The 16,158-nt window shown below is 49.8% G+C and overlaps 2 protein-coding genes across 2 annotated transcripts; one reads left to right on the top strand and one right to left on the bottom strand.

Annotated features, from left to right (window-relative positions):
* Positions 1-966: 966 nt before the first annotated feature.
* On the bottom strand, positions 967-8,659 carry LOC128136660 (transcription factor JunD-like). The gene is made up of 4 exons (XM_052776580.1): positions 8,631-8,659; positions 7,559-7,732; positions 6,976-7,328; positions 967-6,885 (listed from the first exon to the last, which is right to left on the bottom strand). Exons 1-4 carry the CDS (start codon positions 8,657-8,659, stop codon positions 5,900-5,902), a joined length of 1,542 nt encoding a protein of 513 aa, XP_052632540.1. The 3' UTR covers positions 967-5,899.
* Positions 8,660-10,482: 1,823 nt separating this feature from the next.
* On the top strand, positions 10,483-15,302 carry THAP1 (THAP domain containing 1). The gene is made up of 3 exons (XM_052778300.1): positions 10,483-10,645; positions 11,165-11,360; positions 14,794-15,302. Exons 1-3 carry the CDS (start codon positions 10,575-10,577, stop codon positions 15,247-15,249), a joined length of 723 nt encoding a protein of 240 aa, XP_052634260.1. The 5' UTR covers positions 10,483-10,574; the 3' UTR covers positions 15,250-15,302.
* Positions 15,303-16,158: the final 856 nt, after the last annotated feature.

The following is a 16,158-nucleotide window of genomic DNA, read 5'->3' as shown; positions in this document are numbered from 1 at the left end:
AGTCAACAGGACACTGTCTCAGAAAGCCACCCTTGTTATGAATTAGGTGTGTAAGTTTCTAGATTCTCTTAGCAACACATGGACAACAGCAGGTTCTCCATTGTGCACTCACTGTTGCAGTGTTTTTCAGAAACCCACATTTAGTTTGTCACACATGACCACTTCATGCAGAAGTTGCTTCTGTCCTGCCTCTGAGTTACTACCAGCCATTATGAAGAGGTAAGTTTCACAGCACAAAGAGGTGCAAGCCACTTCACAGGCAGGATAAAGAGAGAGAGATCTTTGAAACACAGGACAGGAGTAGCTGAGAATTAATAAGGCCTCTTGTCTCCCATAATGCACTGTAATGGCCTAAGACTCCCTAAATTCAGATTTAATTCAACAACACCTTCACAGTAAAGTTTCACTATGTGCAGTAATATTAACAAGTTTATAAGAAACTCCAGATTTCAGTAAACCATTATGCAGCCCCACAGAGGAGACTGTGGCCTTAGAAAGATCAGTCAACATTTGCAGGATTACTGTGCACTCTGAAAGCTTTCTGTTCAAGGCTTTTTCTGCTGATAAAGGTCTTGCCAAATGTTAAAAAAGGTGAATCCCTGATAGATCTTACTGTCCACCTCTGCTGGAAGATGCACAGTCACTGCACACAATACTGATCAGATGAAGTGACCAAAGAGTATCAAAACAGCCTAGGAACTCTTTCTCGGTTACAGTAAAACTGCAAAACAAAATATTTGGAAAACAGAAGGGGTTTTGTACAAATCAAATATGCACACAGATATGCCATACTCCAATTTGTCTACTTGCTAAACATAGAAACTTAAAGAATCAAGTAAGGAAAGAAATTATCCACCAGCAGTTACAGCTGCACATAAGAATAAATTAAAATATAACTCATCGCTTTTTCTTTTTTAACTTACACTTCAGAAGCAGAAGGACACATAAAATGCATTGAAGAATAACTTCTGTTACAGGTAGATGGTTTTTATTTCTTGCATATTAATTTCAGATATAGAGAAATTTTCTCTAAGAAGCTACTGGATTCAAATAGCCAAGACTCAGGTTATGGCAGCCAAGTCACTATTTTCAGCACAATTAGTAATTCAGACATCGCATGCATCTGTACTACAGGCACCACCGAACACCACTATACAATAATTTGCAAAGTATCATCAAGCCATGTAACCGATTAGAAATTAGCTGCCAAATAAAATTTCCATTTTAACAGCTGCAAACTGCAGAATGCCTCAGGGCTTAACTTTGGGAGATCACTCCTTTGTCAAAGGTGAGATGGACACAGTCAATCGATATTTAAATGAAAAAAAAAAGGATGCCTCATGACTCTTCCTTCAGTAATGACAGAAACACAAACCAAGATAACAGAGAATTGTAGTAGGGCCACCCTTTGATCTTGAACAGTGCATGACAGTCAATAGTGAAGAGTCCAAATCCTTTGAGGTATTTACCTCTTGCAAGACCATCAAAGGCTCATGACAAAAATGTCACCACCAGAATCACCCCTCTCGGTAATCAGGACTTATCACCCCCAAACACCTACACTTCTCAAAGTATGCAAAGTACTTGTGTTTTGGGAATTCCTCTCTAAGCCTGCCAAATGGGCTCAGCTTGGAAGTCACAGTGAAAGTTCTAAGAACCACTCACCAACCACCCAGACCTGTCTGGACACCTTGTGATACTGACAGATTTCACTACCCTTTCTACGCTGGGGAGCAAACCAATCACATTTTCGAGCAATGACATCATTTGAGTTAGGCGTAGCGGAGTACTTTCCCTGCACCCACTGCAAGCAGGGGCAGATCTGATGGGAGCTCCTCCCTCTGCCCAAGGGAGGAGTGAACAAGACTTCCCTCACCACAGACACTCCTCCTCCTACTCCCCAAGACAGAAGAGATCTGATAACAATTCAAAGAAATGAAAGCCATTTATGAATCAAACTGTTTTGCTGTAGCACCTAAATAGGAAGGCACTTCACATCTATATCAAGACATCGGTTCAAGCACATTCAAAATCTGCTGATGAGCAGCAAGCAAGATGCAGACGACCAAGCATCCACCAACCTAAACAGGCAAAGGAAGGGATTGCATAATTTCCAGAGCAGAGATTACACAGAAGGCAAAGAAACAAAGAGGGATGTTTATTTGTCATGGGTTTGCACCTGGAATGCAAAACCAGATCAGAAGGGCATGAGGGTAGCCTGCAAATCAAGTCATGCAGTGAGAATCTTTCTAAGGACTAGCAAATAGTGTGCACAAGTATAACAAAACATGGTACAGTTTTGAAGGATGAAGAAAAATGCTAAAAAGTGCTGAGGTTCCACTAAACATAAACTGACTTTTTCTTTTTTTTCCCCCCTTTTTTTTTTTTTCACAGTGACACTTACACAGCCAACTTGCCTGCAGTTACTGAAAAGGAGCTGCATTGATGGAAATCATATAAACAGTCTGGAAAATTTTTACCCAGTTATCTATCTTTTAGCATCTCACAGTGACCAAAGTTTTAGGCAGAAAATCAAAACCTAAAAGAAACAGACATGAAAAATGCTGCAACAAACTGAAGAAAAAAGGGAAGACAAAATAAAGAAGACCTATTTAAAGATTTAGGAACACTGCAGGGGTAAAAGTCAAGAGTACCGATACATTTTAGAAGACAGTAACAATCAAGCCTGAGGGCTGCAGCAGGCAAGCACTCCTGAGTCTTGTTATATTGGTTTAAACTGTTAGGTGCTCAGGTTATCCACCCACATCTCTGCAATAGGTGCAGCAACCTCCAGCAGAATCAATACGGAAGAAAACCCAACCACCCCCCACTATTCTCAGATTTTTGTCACATCACTGTTAGATCCTGTGTCTTAGCCCAAACACCAGATAAAAGAAGGCATTTATGAAGGTAACCTGTCATGCTACAGGGAACACATTTCTTTCAGACAACTCTAGTACCACAGTAGCAGCCTCTGGCAGAGCTGGAGCTGCCAGCCCCACTAGTAACCTCTCGTCAGCCATCAGGGTAACAGAGCTGGCCTGTCAGCATTTCTACCACCTAACAGATGTCAGCTAGAACATAAAGCAGGCTATCAAAGAAGTTACCACATGAGATCTTTGAGAGGCTGGATGCAGGACTGCTCTTGCAGAAAGTTCAAATGGGAGAGAGTTAACGTGTGGTCGTTTTCAGCTTTAACATTACCATGCTGAAAAGGGTGAGCTCATTATATTCCTGCCAGGTTATAGCCCATTATAGCCCCGCCCTTGGCTTGGAAGAGGAATTGCAGGGATTCCTTGTGTCTTATGGATCCCCCACTTCTCCTTGGACATTGCTGATTTATTCTGACCAGAAATGGTAAAATAAGTAAAGAACAAGTACTGCACAGCTGCATTTATCGCTGTCCTGTGTCCTACTGCAAGATCTTTACCTAGCCCTACATTCATTTGCAAATACAAGAACTGAAACAGCAGTGTCCACCCATGTAATTTTTAATAATTTTTCCAGGATCTCTTAAAAAAAACCCACCTCACTACACACACAGTAAAGCTAAGCATCTCACATCAATGTTTCTACCAGGCAGCATTAGCTCTCTCACTAGGGAAAGCATGTTAAGTGTGTGTGTGTGTGTGTAAAAAGTCTTTATCAGTTTCTCCAGTCTTGCAGCATCTTTGCAGATAGGTGATGCCTGCCACATAGTAAAACCCAGTTATTTTTCACCCAGTTATTATATAACAGGCAGTGCTACAGATTGTATGCTGTTGGGTTCAGAATACCTTTAAGAAGTCTTTAAACCTGTGTTAAGATCAAAATAATTTTTTATCTGTTCACTAGTATTTCTAACAGCAGAAGGTACTGTTACAGACAATTTCAACCACCGAAAAAGGCTCTAGTGACATGATTAAACAGTTATACAATGACTAATATGGCTTCTACCTAATTTGCATATGCATTAAGAAAAGAAATATCCTCAGAGCATCTCAGCTACAATAACACAATTACTACGCATTGTCATGTCATTTCACATGCATGCCAGGAATGACTATGCACTAAAAGAAAAAGCTCACACACTTGACTGCTGCAGCTCAACTTTCTGAACAGATAGCACTCACATATCCCCAATAAAAGCAAGAAAAACTGTGAGTCTATCCCATTCTTCTTGAATTTCAAAGCATCAAGTGTAGCCTTCAGAAGAAGTAAGAGATGTTTAATAGCTCCTGAGTGGGTTTAACAGATCTGAGCAATGGCTTGTACACATAAGGATGTCTATGCCCCCTTGGATCCTTGTGCAATCCCCAATTTTCACCAGCTGGCACAGACACGTATCCCCATGTAAGTTTTGCCTCTGAGTTCAAGCAGAGTTTTTAGCACAGTTTCAAAGAGGGGAGCGGGCCCCGCTCTGCAGCTGGATCTGCTCAGGAGAAGCCCTTGCCCTCCCCCAGTGGCAGGCCCGGCCCGCGGCCCCCGCACCAAGGGGCTTCTGGTGGGGTGACCCTCACACTCCGACAGACCCTTCCCACTGCACCACGCCACAGGGCTCAACAGCGCGGCGTTGGCAGCTATGCTCAAAATACACAGGTGCAGCAGAAGCAAGATAAGCAGTAGTACCGAGCAAGGGATCTAAAGCTTTCAAAAACTTATTGAGGATTATGTCTAATCAGAGGAAATAGTTTCTTCGCTATTCTCTTCTACCAGTAAAATCTTGACAAAGAAATAAATCACACCAATTCTTCCCAACCAGAAAAACATTTCACGTTCTAGCACTGACTTTCTGTCTCTAGAGTATTGCAGAAAGTTTCTTTAGAACAAAGCAGACCAAGAAGCAACATACAGAGATTTCTACTGAAAAATAAATCTACTTCTCCATAATATTTCTGTGATTTATTCAAACAGAATACAATGGAATTACCACCTTTATAGCTAACCCGCCCCAAACCTGAGCCCTTTTCTGTATAGCACTAAATTGTTACTATACCATGTAAAGAGCTAACACTACTGGAATGTACACAGTGAAGGCAAAAAAAGTAAAGCTCTTCTTGCCAAAGTAACCATTTTCACTACTAACATGTTATCTAGAAAAATAAGGTCTAGGCAACGTCCAAAAGTGTTCAAGTTTCAATAAATAACTATCAATGCCCCAAGTTTGCACTGGCACAAGAAATATGAAGCGTACAGTTTAGAAAAGTATTTTCATATGACTGAGTCAGCAATGCGTTTCATCCTGCTTAAGATTTACAACAAAAATCATTCCCCTCCAGGGTTCGATTTTAAAACTGCAGCTGTGTAAGTGCAAGAGCACCCACACAGTTGTCTTAACTCTCAGTGGCAAATTAAAGCTCTAGAGAAAGATGATATTTTAAAAAAAGTTCTTTATCAATACCAAGAAAATATACATAGCCATATTATGTTTTAAATATATATATACACGCACATCTTTTCAAAAGGGTAGGATTCTGGCTTTTTTTTTTTTTTTAAATTTGAAAAGCTTATCCATTGGTATACAGTTCAGTAAGGTGTATTAGGAAACACACTTTTTATATCCCCCATGAAAATAAAGTTGAATCTTTCTGTAAACAGGAATTTCCTTAATTTCCGAAATCTCTGCAGACCTCAAGTACTTCACTGGAAAAAAACAACCACCTGCCCCCAAACCACCCACGGAGACCTTCGCTGCTGTGTGCAACATCGACAGACCTCGGCAAACGCTTAGCGACACCCGGCTCCTGCAACCGCCTTCTCCGGGCGCAAATAAATAATAATAATTAATAATAATAAGAAGAATAAAAACAACAGAAGAGCGGCGGCGGCAGCGGGCGAGCTCCTCGGCCCCGCGGTGCCTCCGCGCCGCCCCGGCGGCGGGCGGGGATGGGGCCGGCTGGCGGCGGAGCCTCCCCCCTACTCAGCAGGCGCTGGTCTCCGGAGCGGCGGCGGCGGCTGCCTCGGGGGGCGCCTCCCGGGGCTGGGAGGCGGCGGCGGCGGCGGCGGGGGGAGGAGGCTGGCCGGCGGCGTTGATGTGGCAGCCGGAGGAGAGGTGGCTGCGGACGCGGCCCTGCAGCTGGGTGACCTGGGCGCGGAGGAGGTTGGCGGTGGCGGCCAGCTCGGCGTTCTGCCCCTTCAGCGCCTTCACCTTCTCCTCCAGCCGGGCGATGCGCTCCAGCTTCCGCCGGCGGCACTTGGAGGCGGCGATGCGGTTCCGCAGCCGCTTGCGCTCCGCCTTCAGCCGCTCCTGGCTCTCCGCGTCCAGCGGCGACAGCGACGGCGGCGTCGGCGCACTGCTGCCGCCCTCCCCGCCCGCCGACGGCGGCACCTCGGGCACCGTCTGCGGCTCCTCCAGGGACCGCGCCGGCGGCAGCCGACCGCTCCCCAGACCCGCCGCCCCGAAGGCCAGGCCCGGCGGAGGCGGCGGCGGCGGCGGCGGCGGCGGGGCGGAGGCGGCGGGGTAGGCGCTGCCCGAGGGGCTCAGCGGCCCTGCGGGGTTGAAGCCGCTCAAGTTGGTGTAGACGGCCGGCGGGTCAGCGGCGGCGGGGGCTCCCGGCGGCCCCGGGCGGGCGGTGCAGCAGGGTCCCGGCGCGGATAGCGGCGGCGGCGCCGCCAGCAGCTGGTTTTGCTTGTGCAGGTCGGCCAGGGCCTTAACGAAACCGTCGGCGAAACCCTCCTGCTCCTGCGTCACCAGCTGCCGGTACAGAAACGGCCCCGCCGCCGCTGCCCCGCCGCTCCCCGCCCCGGGCGCCGCCGGACCCGGGCTGCCGGACCCCAGCCCCGCGCCCCCCTGGATCAGCAGCTGCTCCAGGTCGGCGGCCGGCGGTAGTTTCAGCAGTGGCAGCTCCGCAGCCGAGCCCAGCGCGGCCTCCGGGCCGCCGCGGGCCGCCGCCGCCGCCCCGCCGCCGGCCGCCGGCTCCGCGGAGCCGGCGGCCGGCGGCGGGGCGGCGGCGGCGGCCGGCGGCGGCGGCAGCAAGCGCAGAGCCGCCGCGCTGCCGCGGGCGCCGGCGGGCGGGCGAAGGGCGAAGGGCCCCGGGAGCGGCGCGGGGGCGGCGGCCGCCAGGTCCCGCTTCTTGCCGGCGCCCAGCAGCAGCTTCTGCCCCGCTGCTGCCGCCGCCGCTGCATCGGCTCCCGGTCCGCCGGCGGTACCGAAACCCGGCAGCGGCACGAAGTCGGGTAGCAGCTCCAGTCCTTCCTCGGGGTAAAACGGCGCCTCCATCTTCACGGCGGATCGCCCGCTACGCCCGCCGCTCATGCTGCCGCCCTCTCCGGCCGGCGGCGGCGGCGGCTCCGGTGCGGCGCGGAGCGGGCCGGGCTGGGCGCCTGCTCCGCGGGCCGGCCGCCCTCGGCTGGCAGCGGGGACTGAGCCACCTCCCGGCACCGCCGGCCCCACGCCACGCCCCGGGCCCGCCGCCCGCCCGCCCCGCCGCCGCCTCCCCTCCGCCGCCGGTCCCCCCCCCGCCCCGCTCCTTCCCCCGCCCGCCGGGCTTGCGCGAAAGGGCTTCCCGCCCGCAGCCCTGGTGTTGCCCCGGTGGGGTGTCCGCGGGGGAACCCGCGCCACTTCCCCCCGAAAACGCACCCTGCGGCTGCGGTGCGGGAGAGGAGGCGCAGCCGGGGGCTTCGCCCGGGAGGAGGGATTTCCCCCTGGGCATTGCCCGAGGAGGAACTCCAGCCACCGCACGGGTCCTGCAGGAGGACAGCGAGCAAAGCCCATGCGTGGCGGCTGCTGTGGGCAGGTGCTCGTGGGTTGGGTCTGGGATGGAGGGGCACAAGGGTAGCGCAGGTGTTAACGCTTCCCGACAGCGAGGGCTGGGAAGTCTGCCGGGCAAACGCTCGGCCGTCGGGGAACGTGCCAACTTGTCAAAGCAAAAGCCGCTCGCAAGGAGGTGATGGGTCTGACGTAGCTTTTCTTCTGAAAAAAAGTTCATAGGGAGGGTTCAAAACAGCTTAGACTCTTTTCAATGTTACTGGAACATGAAAGTACTGTTTTTCGCTTTGGGGGTGGTATTTATTTGTTATCTTCACTTGAGGCAATTCCCCCTGCTCCTCTCCAAGTCTCCAAAATTCTTACAGGATGAGGAAATTGCTTTCCACCCAGCCTTTTAAAAATTCCTTCTGCTGGGGATACTAATGTGGTCCTGAGAGAGCTGCTGAAAGCTCTCTTTTAAGTCAGCTGACTGAGGGCCTCAGTGGCTCATCTACATGTGCACCAGGTCTCCCCCATCCGTGCTGGGATCCACCAGCATCCCCTCAGTGAGGCGTCCACCCTTCTCCAATCTGCTCGTGCTTTCCCCCCAGACATTTCCTCCCCACATATCAAGACCAAGTGCCTCTTCTCCCAGGATCTAGCGACGCTGCTGAGCTCTGCTGTAGCCCCACCGTGTGCACAGCCATGCTGTGCCTCCACTGTGATGCTCCAAAACTGGGAGTGGGGGGAGGAGGCAGAGACACCGGTGTCAAGTCAGGAAGGACTTTGCCCCAGACATGCCACTTCAGATCCATAGGAGAACCAGTGCCTAAGAGCACTAACTAAGGCCTCGATGACCTTGACTCACCTACCCTGGGGGCCCCAACTACACACCCTGCCCGTGGGGCGAGCGCTCCACTTCAACTCAGACTCAGGGCCTTCAGTCCCTTCCCTGCCCAGCTACGTCGCAGGTGTTCCGCTCTCCAGCCCCATCTCCTGGGTGGACCTTGGACCTGTGTTTCCAGTTCTGTTCCTGGCACCATGTTCTGCTGCTCCTGCCTGGACTTCCCTGGGGTGGACCTCGTACCTGGTTCATCACCTTGCCTCGCCTGGGTGTGTCAGTGGGCCCCACCCACAAGTGCCTGCTCTGCCCACCCTGCTCGGGTGCTGCAGGACTCTCCCCAGGCTGGTGAGGGCCACCGCCTTGGCTTTGGCCACCCCCAGCTGGTCTTCACCCCCACTCTGCTGCTCCCTGAGGCTGTGACAGAATCGCTGCCCAGAACACTGGCAGCAGCAGGACTCCAGCGAGAAGAAAGCCGTCAGGCAAAAGCCAGAAACAGAGGCATTTGTGTGGATAGGGAAGGAGTAAGCATGTCTTTCTTGGTGAGGAAGCTAGAAAGAGCTTATTTTTGTTTCCCTGTCTCCTGGCTGACCTAGCAGCAGAGGGGCAGAGCTAGCAGTGCTTAGCCAACACCGAGTGCTGAAAATGGCTAATGCGAGTGGCTTTGTGGATGTATTGCTTTGTACGGGCTTTTCCAGTCGTATTCCTGGGCAAGCAAATGGCAGTGACTGGTACCTTCTCTGCAGCTGGGCAGAGGGCTGTCTAGGCAGAGAAGGCGTAGCCTCCAGGCTGAAGTCAGTGCACCTTCTCTTCTTTCCCTTGTGAAGCAAGTGCTGAGAGGGAAAGTAGACTGAGGAGAAAATGAGGTCCTGGGTGGGGAGAGAGAAAAAGGTGGGGAGGTTCACTTGGCTCTGGAGTCATTGTCAGAGAAGTTCTGGATCTGACGTGGTGATACTTGACAGAAATGACACTAAAGGTTGGTCCCTTTGTCAGTCCTCTGGCAAGACTTGTTGGTCAGTTATAGACGATGGTTTTACCTGCTGATCTAATGCAGAGTTGGAAGGTGAGCCTATGGAATGGAAAAGTGCAGAAACTGCTTGAAATAAACTTTGCAACGACAGATTGATTTAGTTTGATTGCTATCCAATACTTGCCGATATACCTGCAAGCCAAGTTTCAGTGAGTGAAATGGAGTTGTTCTACACATCCCTAATGCAGCTGTGTGTTATGGCAACGTGGTCTTTTTGTTGTTTTCTTTTTCTCTCTCCCCCCCCCCCGCTTCCCCCGCCTTTTTTCGCTGAAGAGAGCCTGGAAACCCGCCGGGGCTGACAGACCCAACTTCCTGCCCGCGTTACAACCGCGCTGTGCACGCCCGAAGCCCTGCCTGCCGGGTGGGGCGAGAATCCCCGGCCAGGGCCCCGGCCAGGGCCCCGGGCATCGCCCGGGCGGAAGAGCCCCCTGAGGGGTCTCCCTCCCCGCAGGCACGGCCGCAGCGCGGGCACAGCACCCGCCGGCCATTGCAGCCCTTGGGCCGGAGTGGGCCCCGGGTGGGACCCCTCCGCTGCGGCCCGCGGGGGCGCGGTCTCCGCGGAGCAGGCCGTCTGTCCCTCGCCTCAGCCCCGCGGGGGCTCCTCGGCGGACGCGGGAGGCCGGGGCGGGGCGGGGCGGGGGGAGGTGGCGGTTGAGCACCGCAGCCGTCGCTGCCCAGATGTGGCGGGGGGGGGAGGAGGGAGGGCGGGGCACGGCCACGGGAAAGCGGGCGGAGCGGGGGGAACCTCGCCTCGCGCTCGCAGGCGGCGGACCGATTGGAGGGCCCGCCGGGGAGGCTCCGCCCCCGCCCGCAGCCCCGCCAATGGGCGGGCGCGGCGCCCGCCACTACCGCGAGAGTTGCGGTGAAGCTGGCGCCGCCATCTTGGAGTCGGGAGAGGCCGCGTCCCGTTCCTGTCCCTCTCGGAGGGTCACGGGTGGGGGGGGGGGGGGGGGGCGAGGGGGAGGATGGGCGCCTGGCGGTAAATTAACGGCGCCCGCGAGCTCGTCTGCTTGACGCTGGGCTGCGGCGGAGGAAGGATGGTGCAGTCCTGTTCCGCCTACCGCTGCCGGAACCGATACGACAAAGAGAAGCCCATCTCTTTCCACAAGTGAGCGCGGGCGGCGGGGCGGGGCTGTGCCGCGGCGGGGGCGGGGCTGGGGCCGGGGCCGCGGCGCGCGCGCCCGCCCAGAGAGGAGGGGGCGCGCGCGGGGGTCTGTGGGGAGCAGGGGGAGAGGCGCGTGGCGTGTCGGGGGGGGTGTGTCGGGGCGCGGCGCAGCGGTCCCCCGCGGCCGCTGAGGGGGGAGCCCCGCCGGGCCCCAGCGCCTCGCCTTCCCTGTCCCTGGGGGTCTCTGAGGAACGGCGGGGGACAGCACGCTTTTTGCCGCCTTCTTCAGGGAGGGGGGGGACGCCCCCCCCCCCCCCCCCCCCCCCGGGATTTCAGAGGGCTAAGACTCCCATGCCGGTCCGTGTGCGAGGTCTGGGTTGGCAGGAGGGGTTTGGCTCCGAGGATGAGCCCGTCAGAGGAAAAACCAAGCGATCGTGCAGTCAGTCACAGCAGTGCTTAGCTGTAACCCGACCCCGAGTTAAAAAGCTTTCCAGAAAAGCTGAAAGTACTTCTTATTTGCAGGTTTCCTCTTACAAGACCTGATCTTTGCAAGAAATGGGAAGCTGCTGTTAAAAGGAAAAACTTCAAGCCAACCAAGTATAGCAGCATTTGTTCAGAACACTTTACTCCCGATTGCTTTAAAAGGGAATGCAACAACAAGCTTCTGAAAGAAAATGCTGTGCCCACAATATTTTGTTATACTGAACCCAGTGAAAAGGTAAACCCAAAGAACTCGTAGTTTAAGATAGTGGAATGCACATATCTTGCTTGTATTAGCCTAGCAGGGCTTGATGTAGCAGAGCAGCAGGGAGAAGATGCAAATTGTGAAGGATGCTGGCTGAGCATGTGCACCTGGAGGCACGTGGGGGGCTGTGGTGGCTGAAACACATCCAACTGCTATTCTTATTTGCTTTGACAAGAGCAGAGATGTAGGCTGTCCGAGGCTCCGGAGTACATAGAGCACCGTACAGACGTGCAGTAGCTCTGATCTGCTCTTGTGTGCCTACGCAGAAACCTGAGCTATATAACTTCCGTTAAAACCTTGTGCTGAATTAAATGGAACAGCAGCAAAGTGAGAAGGTTTTGCCCTGTAGTTAAGTTGTTCAGCTGTATTTGTGGCATATATGGAGTTTTAGAGAGCCTTCAGTAATACTTGCAAATTGCACTGTACTCTCCCATGCTGACTGGTGGCTACTGCTAAAGTTGAAGAGATGATGGACCTTAGTTCTGAAACTTGACTGTCCTCTCTAAAGGGCTCTGTCCTCTGGCTTCACAGAGTTAAAGGGAGATGCAAACAGAGGGGCAGAACAGTAGCTGCACCTGCTATCTGTTTGTGCTGAAACCACCTCTGTCTTGCCTTAACAGTTACCTGGTGTTCACAAGCCAGACCGGTCCCTAACTTCTGTCTCTGAACTTCTGATGGTAGTCTCCTGTGAGAGGTATTGTTCCCTTCACTGTGCTGCTAAAGCAGCTTACCGTGAGGTGCAAGTCAGTTATGAGGTCTTCCTTCTTGATGTAATAACTGCAAGACAAGAATGGAAAAGATTGATTCTTAACTCCTGTAAAGGATATAAAATATTAGATCTCTTGCCACTCTGCTGTAGAGGAAGTGACAAAGGAGAGAATGGATATGATAGGTCTAGGGGGTGAAAGACTGTAATGGGATGAAGTGCACAGAGGAACACCGGGACTTTTGCTTGTTTGATTTTTCTCTTTATATACAATATTGGATTTGACTCAGAATTAAAAGGGGAATGTATTTGAAAAATGAAAAGTGGCTAATAACAGTGAAGAGAATATAAGCAGAAGGTACCTGAGGAAAGACAGACAATTTCCAGGTAAATATGGCTGTGTTAAGATTTTTGTTTGATTATGCTTCCCTGCCATCTGTATGACACACGTTTTCTTTGTCATGTGTAAAATAGTTGCAAGTTTTTTTACAGTCTGGAAGCTGAGTGGGTGTACAGGGTAATCTGCAAAAGTGCAATTGGTGCAGCAGGATTTGTGGCGAGCCACATTCTCCATTTCATTATCATGCCTGGATCTACAAAAACAGAAGACTGCCTTTTAATTGCAGAGAAGCATTTAGTGCTATTCCTATTTGTCTCAGGGCACTTTTAAATGAACTGCCACATATATTCAAGAAATAACATAGTAACAAAGAATAGCAGTGGTTGTTTTGGAAATGAATCCACACTGAGTTTGAAATTCAGCTTTTTATCTTTTGCACTATGTAATTTGAAATACTTTCTTTTTCTTTACTTACATCTTAGGAGAACTATTTGTTGGTGGTAAGAAGTAATTAGAATTCACTTAGATGTGTCGGTGATACCAAGGAGCTGTTTTCTGTGATACATTGTAGCATATTTAGAGTGGTAGCATGTGCTGGATAAGCTGCAAATGGAAGTCTCTGTGAATTCAGCTGTCCAGCAATGATCTGATTTATGCTTGTGCTTCCAACAAGGGTGAACTTCTCTTTGCCGATTACATCTTTGCCTTTTAGTTTTTTTAGTAGAAAAGTTTGAAAGTGATAGCTGATAGGGTTAAGCTCCGTAGAACATTCATGCATGAATTAGGTACACGGTTAGGAGTGATTTCTTGTAATTGAGAAATAAGAGTGATAGTTGGCTGGTTTTATACTTTAAAGTGATCAGTAATATTTGAGTGCATGTGAAACTTCCCTTCAACACCTATCACAAAACTGCCTTCTCAGTTACTGCCTGCCAAGTGTTGTAGTTTGTACAAGAGGGATATCTAGACCCCCCAAATATCAAGTATTAGCTTGTTTACAAGGAAATTTGCAAAGTCGAGGAAGTTAATGATATGACCTTGAGATCTGATGAGCATGATATTTAGATGGTGAGGATTGTCAGCTGGTCTTATAGTCAACATTGTCCCTGCCCTTATGCTTTTATGTGTAGTAATAATATTGGAAACAGGTGGGTAGTTAGAAAGTTGGTTCAGTACTTTCACTGAGAATGTCTTAGGCTTTCTTTTTAACAGTCAATATGCAAGCTTTTTTGTTTAAACAGTGGAGTTTTTTTTTATCACCATGCACACAGAAGCATTTCTGAATTATAGTGCATTCCTTTGGGGCAGAAACAATCTGATTCTCTGCTCTGGCCTATACTGAAGTGGTGAGGGATCCATGTTGTCCTGAACCATACAAGTGAACCTATTGAGAGCAGTATGATAAAGATTGCAGTTTTGTGTGGAGTTGAGCCAATTGATATTCTGCTGCTGCCAAAAGGGAGAATTGTGCTTCTCCCTTCTCCATCCCATCTGCCAGCCGTGCAGTCCTGTTTCTCACTCCCTCCACACACCAGTGCAGGTGTAGGTCATACCTCGTGTTGCATTGCTTTGACTTTTAATAAAGGACAGAAGATTTCTGCAGTGGGAGAGCAAATAGCTTTCTGTCATCTTGGCAACTTACTATGTCTGAGCAGAGAGTAAATACCAGGGCTGGGAGGGCTGCTTTGCTTTTGAAGACCTGTTTATTTTGGCTCATCATGTCTCTTGAAACCAAACCCTTATGCTGCAGCCCAAAACCAGTGACACAGTCCCTTCCCATTTGTTGAGAGGCAGGCCTTGCTCTGTCTACCTCTCTGCTCTGGAGCTTATCAGCCCCCTCAGTAGGTGACCCTTATTCTACCTCAGCAAAAGATTATCCACTTCTGCTGTGTTTTTGATTAAGTTAGCTAATAGGTTCAAAGTATATCATGGTAAGATGCAGCAGAAAGGAGGAGTGACAAAGGGGAATGGGATGGCAGTGATGAATTATTAGGTCAGCTGAACTCCATTTTATGGAACTGCAGCCTGCATTCTTGCTTCTTAGCTAATCATGGATATGTATTTGACCTAAGTCTTCAAGGAAGAGTATTTGCTATGTTCTTCAGTTTTTGATTTATTTGAGACATCAAGGACTTGAGTTTCAAAGCACCCTGAAAATGAAGCTGCTTAAAAATATCTCCAGTTGAGAAGCCACACAAAACAGGCACAGAACTGTTTGTCAATTTTGAAAAAGTAGGCTTTGAAATTTATTTTGTTAATTTCAGTCCTGGTTGTTTATGTTATTCTGGGGCCTAGTAAGGAAGTTGTGTTGTAAACAATATTAAGCATGAAAATGTACTTTTTTTTCTTGTTGTTTTTAGCCTGAAGAATTTGCAGAACAGCCAGAAGATCCACCTCCACCACCTCCACCACCGCCACCACTTCCACCACCACCAGCAGCAGCAGCTCCAGTATTACCACCATCTCCATCAACTCCTTTTCATTTGTCTCAAATAGATGCCAGATTTGTAGATCCAAGTATTGGATTATTGATGCCTCCTCTCCAGACCCCTAGCAATCTTGCTGTTTTTTGTGATCACAACTATACTGTAGAGGATACAGTTCATCAGCGAAAAAGAATTCAGCAGCTGGAGGAACAAGTTGAAAAACTGCGGAAGAAGCTCAAGACAGCGCAACAGCGATGCCGGCGTCAGGAAAGACAAATTGAAAAACTGAGAGAGATTGTTCAGTTTCAGAAAGAAAAAGACATATTGGCAGGAAAAGGCTATGTGATTCTGCCCAATGACTATTTTGAAGTTGTAGAAGTACCTGCCTAGAAGTCATGAACACCAGTTTTCACTTTGCTAGGCCAAGAAATTTAGTTTAAAAATAAATGCTCTCTAATAATGTGTGTAAGACTCTCCAGAATTCTAAAACAGTAAATAAGCAGTCCTACAAATGAGATCACTTTTTTCTTCATTGTCATTTCAGTTCGATACACTTCTAATATATTGAAAATGCAAGCATGTCAGAATTAGAACATGCATTTAGTTTACAAAATCTGAATTGCTTTACAGAAGGAAAGGATGCAAGGTTGAATACATTTAAAATCTGTTAATTTTTTTCTTTTTTTTTTTTTCTTTTTTTTTCCCCAGTGGATGTCTCCTGCTTACAGGGGGTGGGGAACTGAATCTGGCTGAGAGTGAAGTTGAGGTTGTTGTACGCTTAGTGCAAAGCTTTGTCAAGGCATTTAATGTTGGCTTTGGTGATCCCGAGGAAGTAGTTTTCACTGGTTTCTGTAGGAGCAGAATTAGGCCTGCTAAGAACACCTGCAAGTGCTGCAGAAAGGTAGAGAAAGGTAAGAGACACATTTCAGCCTGGGAAGACTTCCAACCTCAGTTTGCTATGCCTTCAAAGCACTGCAAAGAGTCTAATTTCTGGATCCCTTTGGTGAGGTATGTAAATGAACCTCTTCTTTTGGAGTAACCTTTCACCATGTGTGTGTTGTGAGGGAGATGAGGAGAATTCGTTAGCATAGCTGATGAGAGCTGTAGAAGAGGCTTTTGTTTGGAGGGCTTGTAAAAATACTCCTGAAGTGCAGTGCTGCACTGAACTTATATAGAATCATAGAATCATTTAGGTTAGAAAAGACCTTTAAGATCAAGTCCAACCACCAACCATGCCCACTAAACCATGTCGTGAAGTGCCTTGTCTACGCGCTTTTTGAATACCTCCAGGGATGGTGA

The sequence above is a fragment of the Harpia harpyja genome, chromosome Z, assembly GCF_026419915.1.
Source record: "Harpia harpyja isolate bHarHar1 chromosome Z, bHarHar1 primary haplotype, whole genome shotgun sequence".
NCBI classification, from domain to species: Eukaryota; Metazoa; Chordata; class Aves; order Accipitriformes; family Accipitridae; genus Harpia; species Harpia harpyja.
The sequence above is the reverse complement of the archived record's forward strand: the minus strand, read 5'-3'. Positions and strand labels throughout refer to the sequence as shown.

Excerpts from the sequence above, each read along its gene's own strand:
- LOC128136660 (XM_052776580.1), bottom strand. The coding sequence starts at position 8,659 with ATGGGGCTGGAGAGCGGAACACCTGCGAC. Across the intron at positions 7,329-7,558 it reads TCCCGCACCGCAGCCGCAGG|CCGAGGGCGGCCGGCCCGCG; the intron begins GTGCGTTTTCGG and ends CCCCGCTGCCAG. Across the intron at positions 6,886-6,975 it reads CCCGCCCGCCGGCGCCCGCG|GCGGCGGGGCGGCGGCGGCG; the intron begins GCAGCGCGGCGG and ends AGCCGGCGGCCG.
- THAP1 (XM_052778300.1), top strand. The coding sequence starts at position 10,575 with ATGGTGCAGTCCTGTTCCGCCTACCGCTGCCGGAACCGATACGACAAA. Across the intron at positions 10,646-11,164 it reads AAGCCCATCTCTTTCCACAA|GTTTCCTCTTACAAGACCTG; the intron begins GTGAGCGCGGGC and ends TCTTATTTGCAG. Across the intron at positions 11,361-14,793 it reads ATACTGAACCCAGTGAAAAG|CCTGAAGAATTTGCAGAACA; the intron begins GTAAACCCAAAG and ends TGTTGTTTTTAG.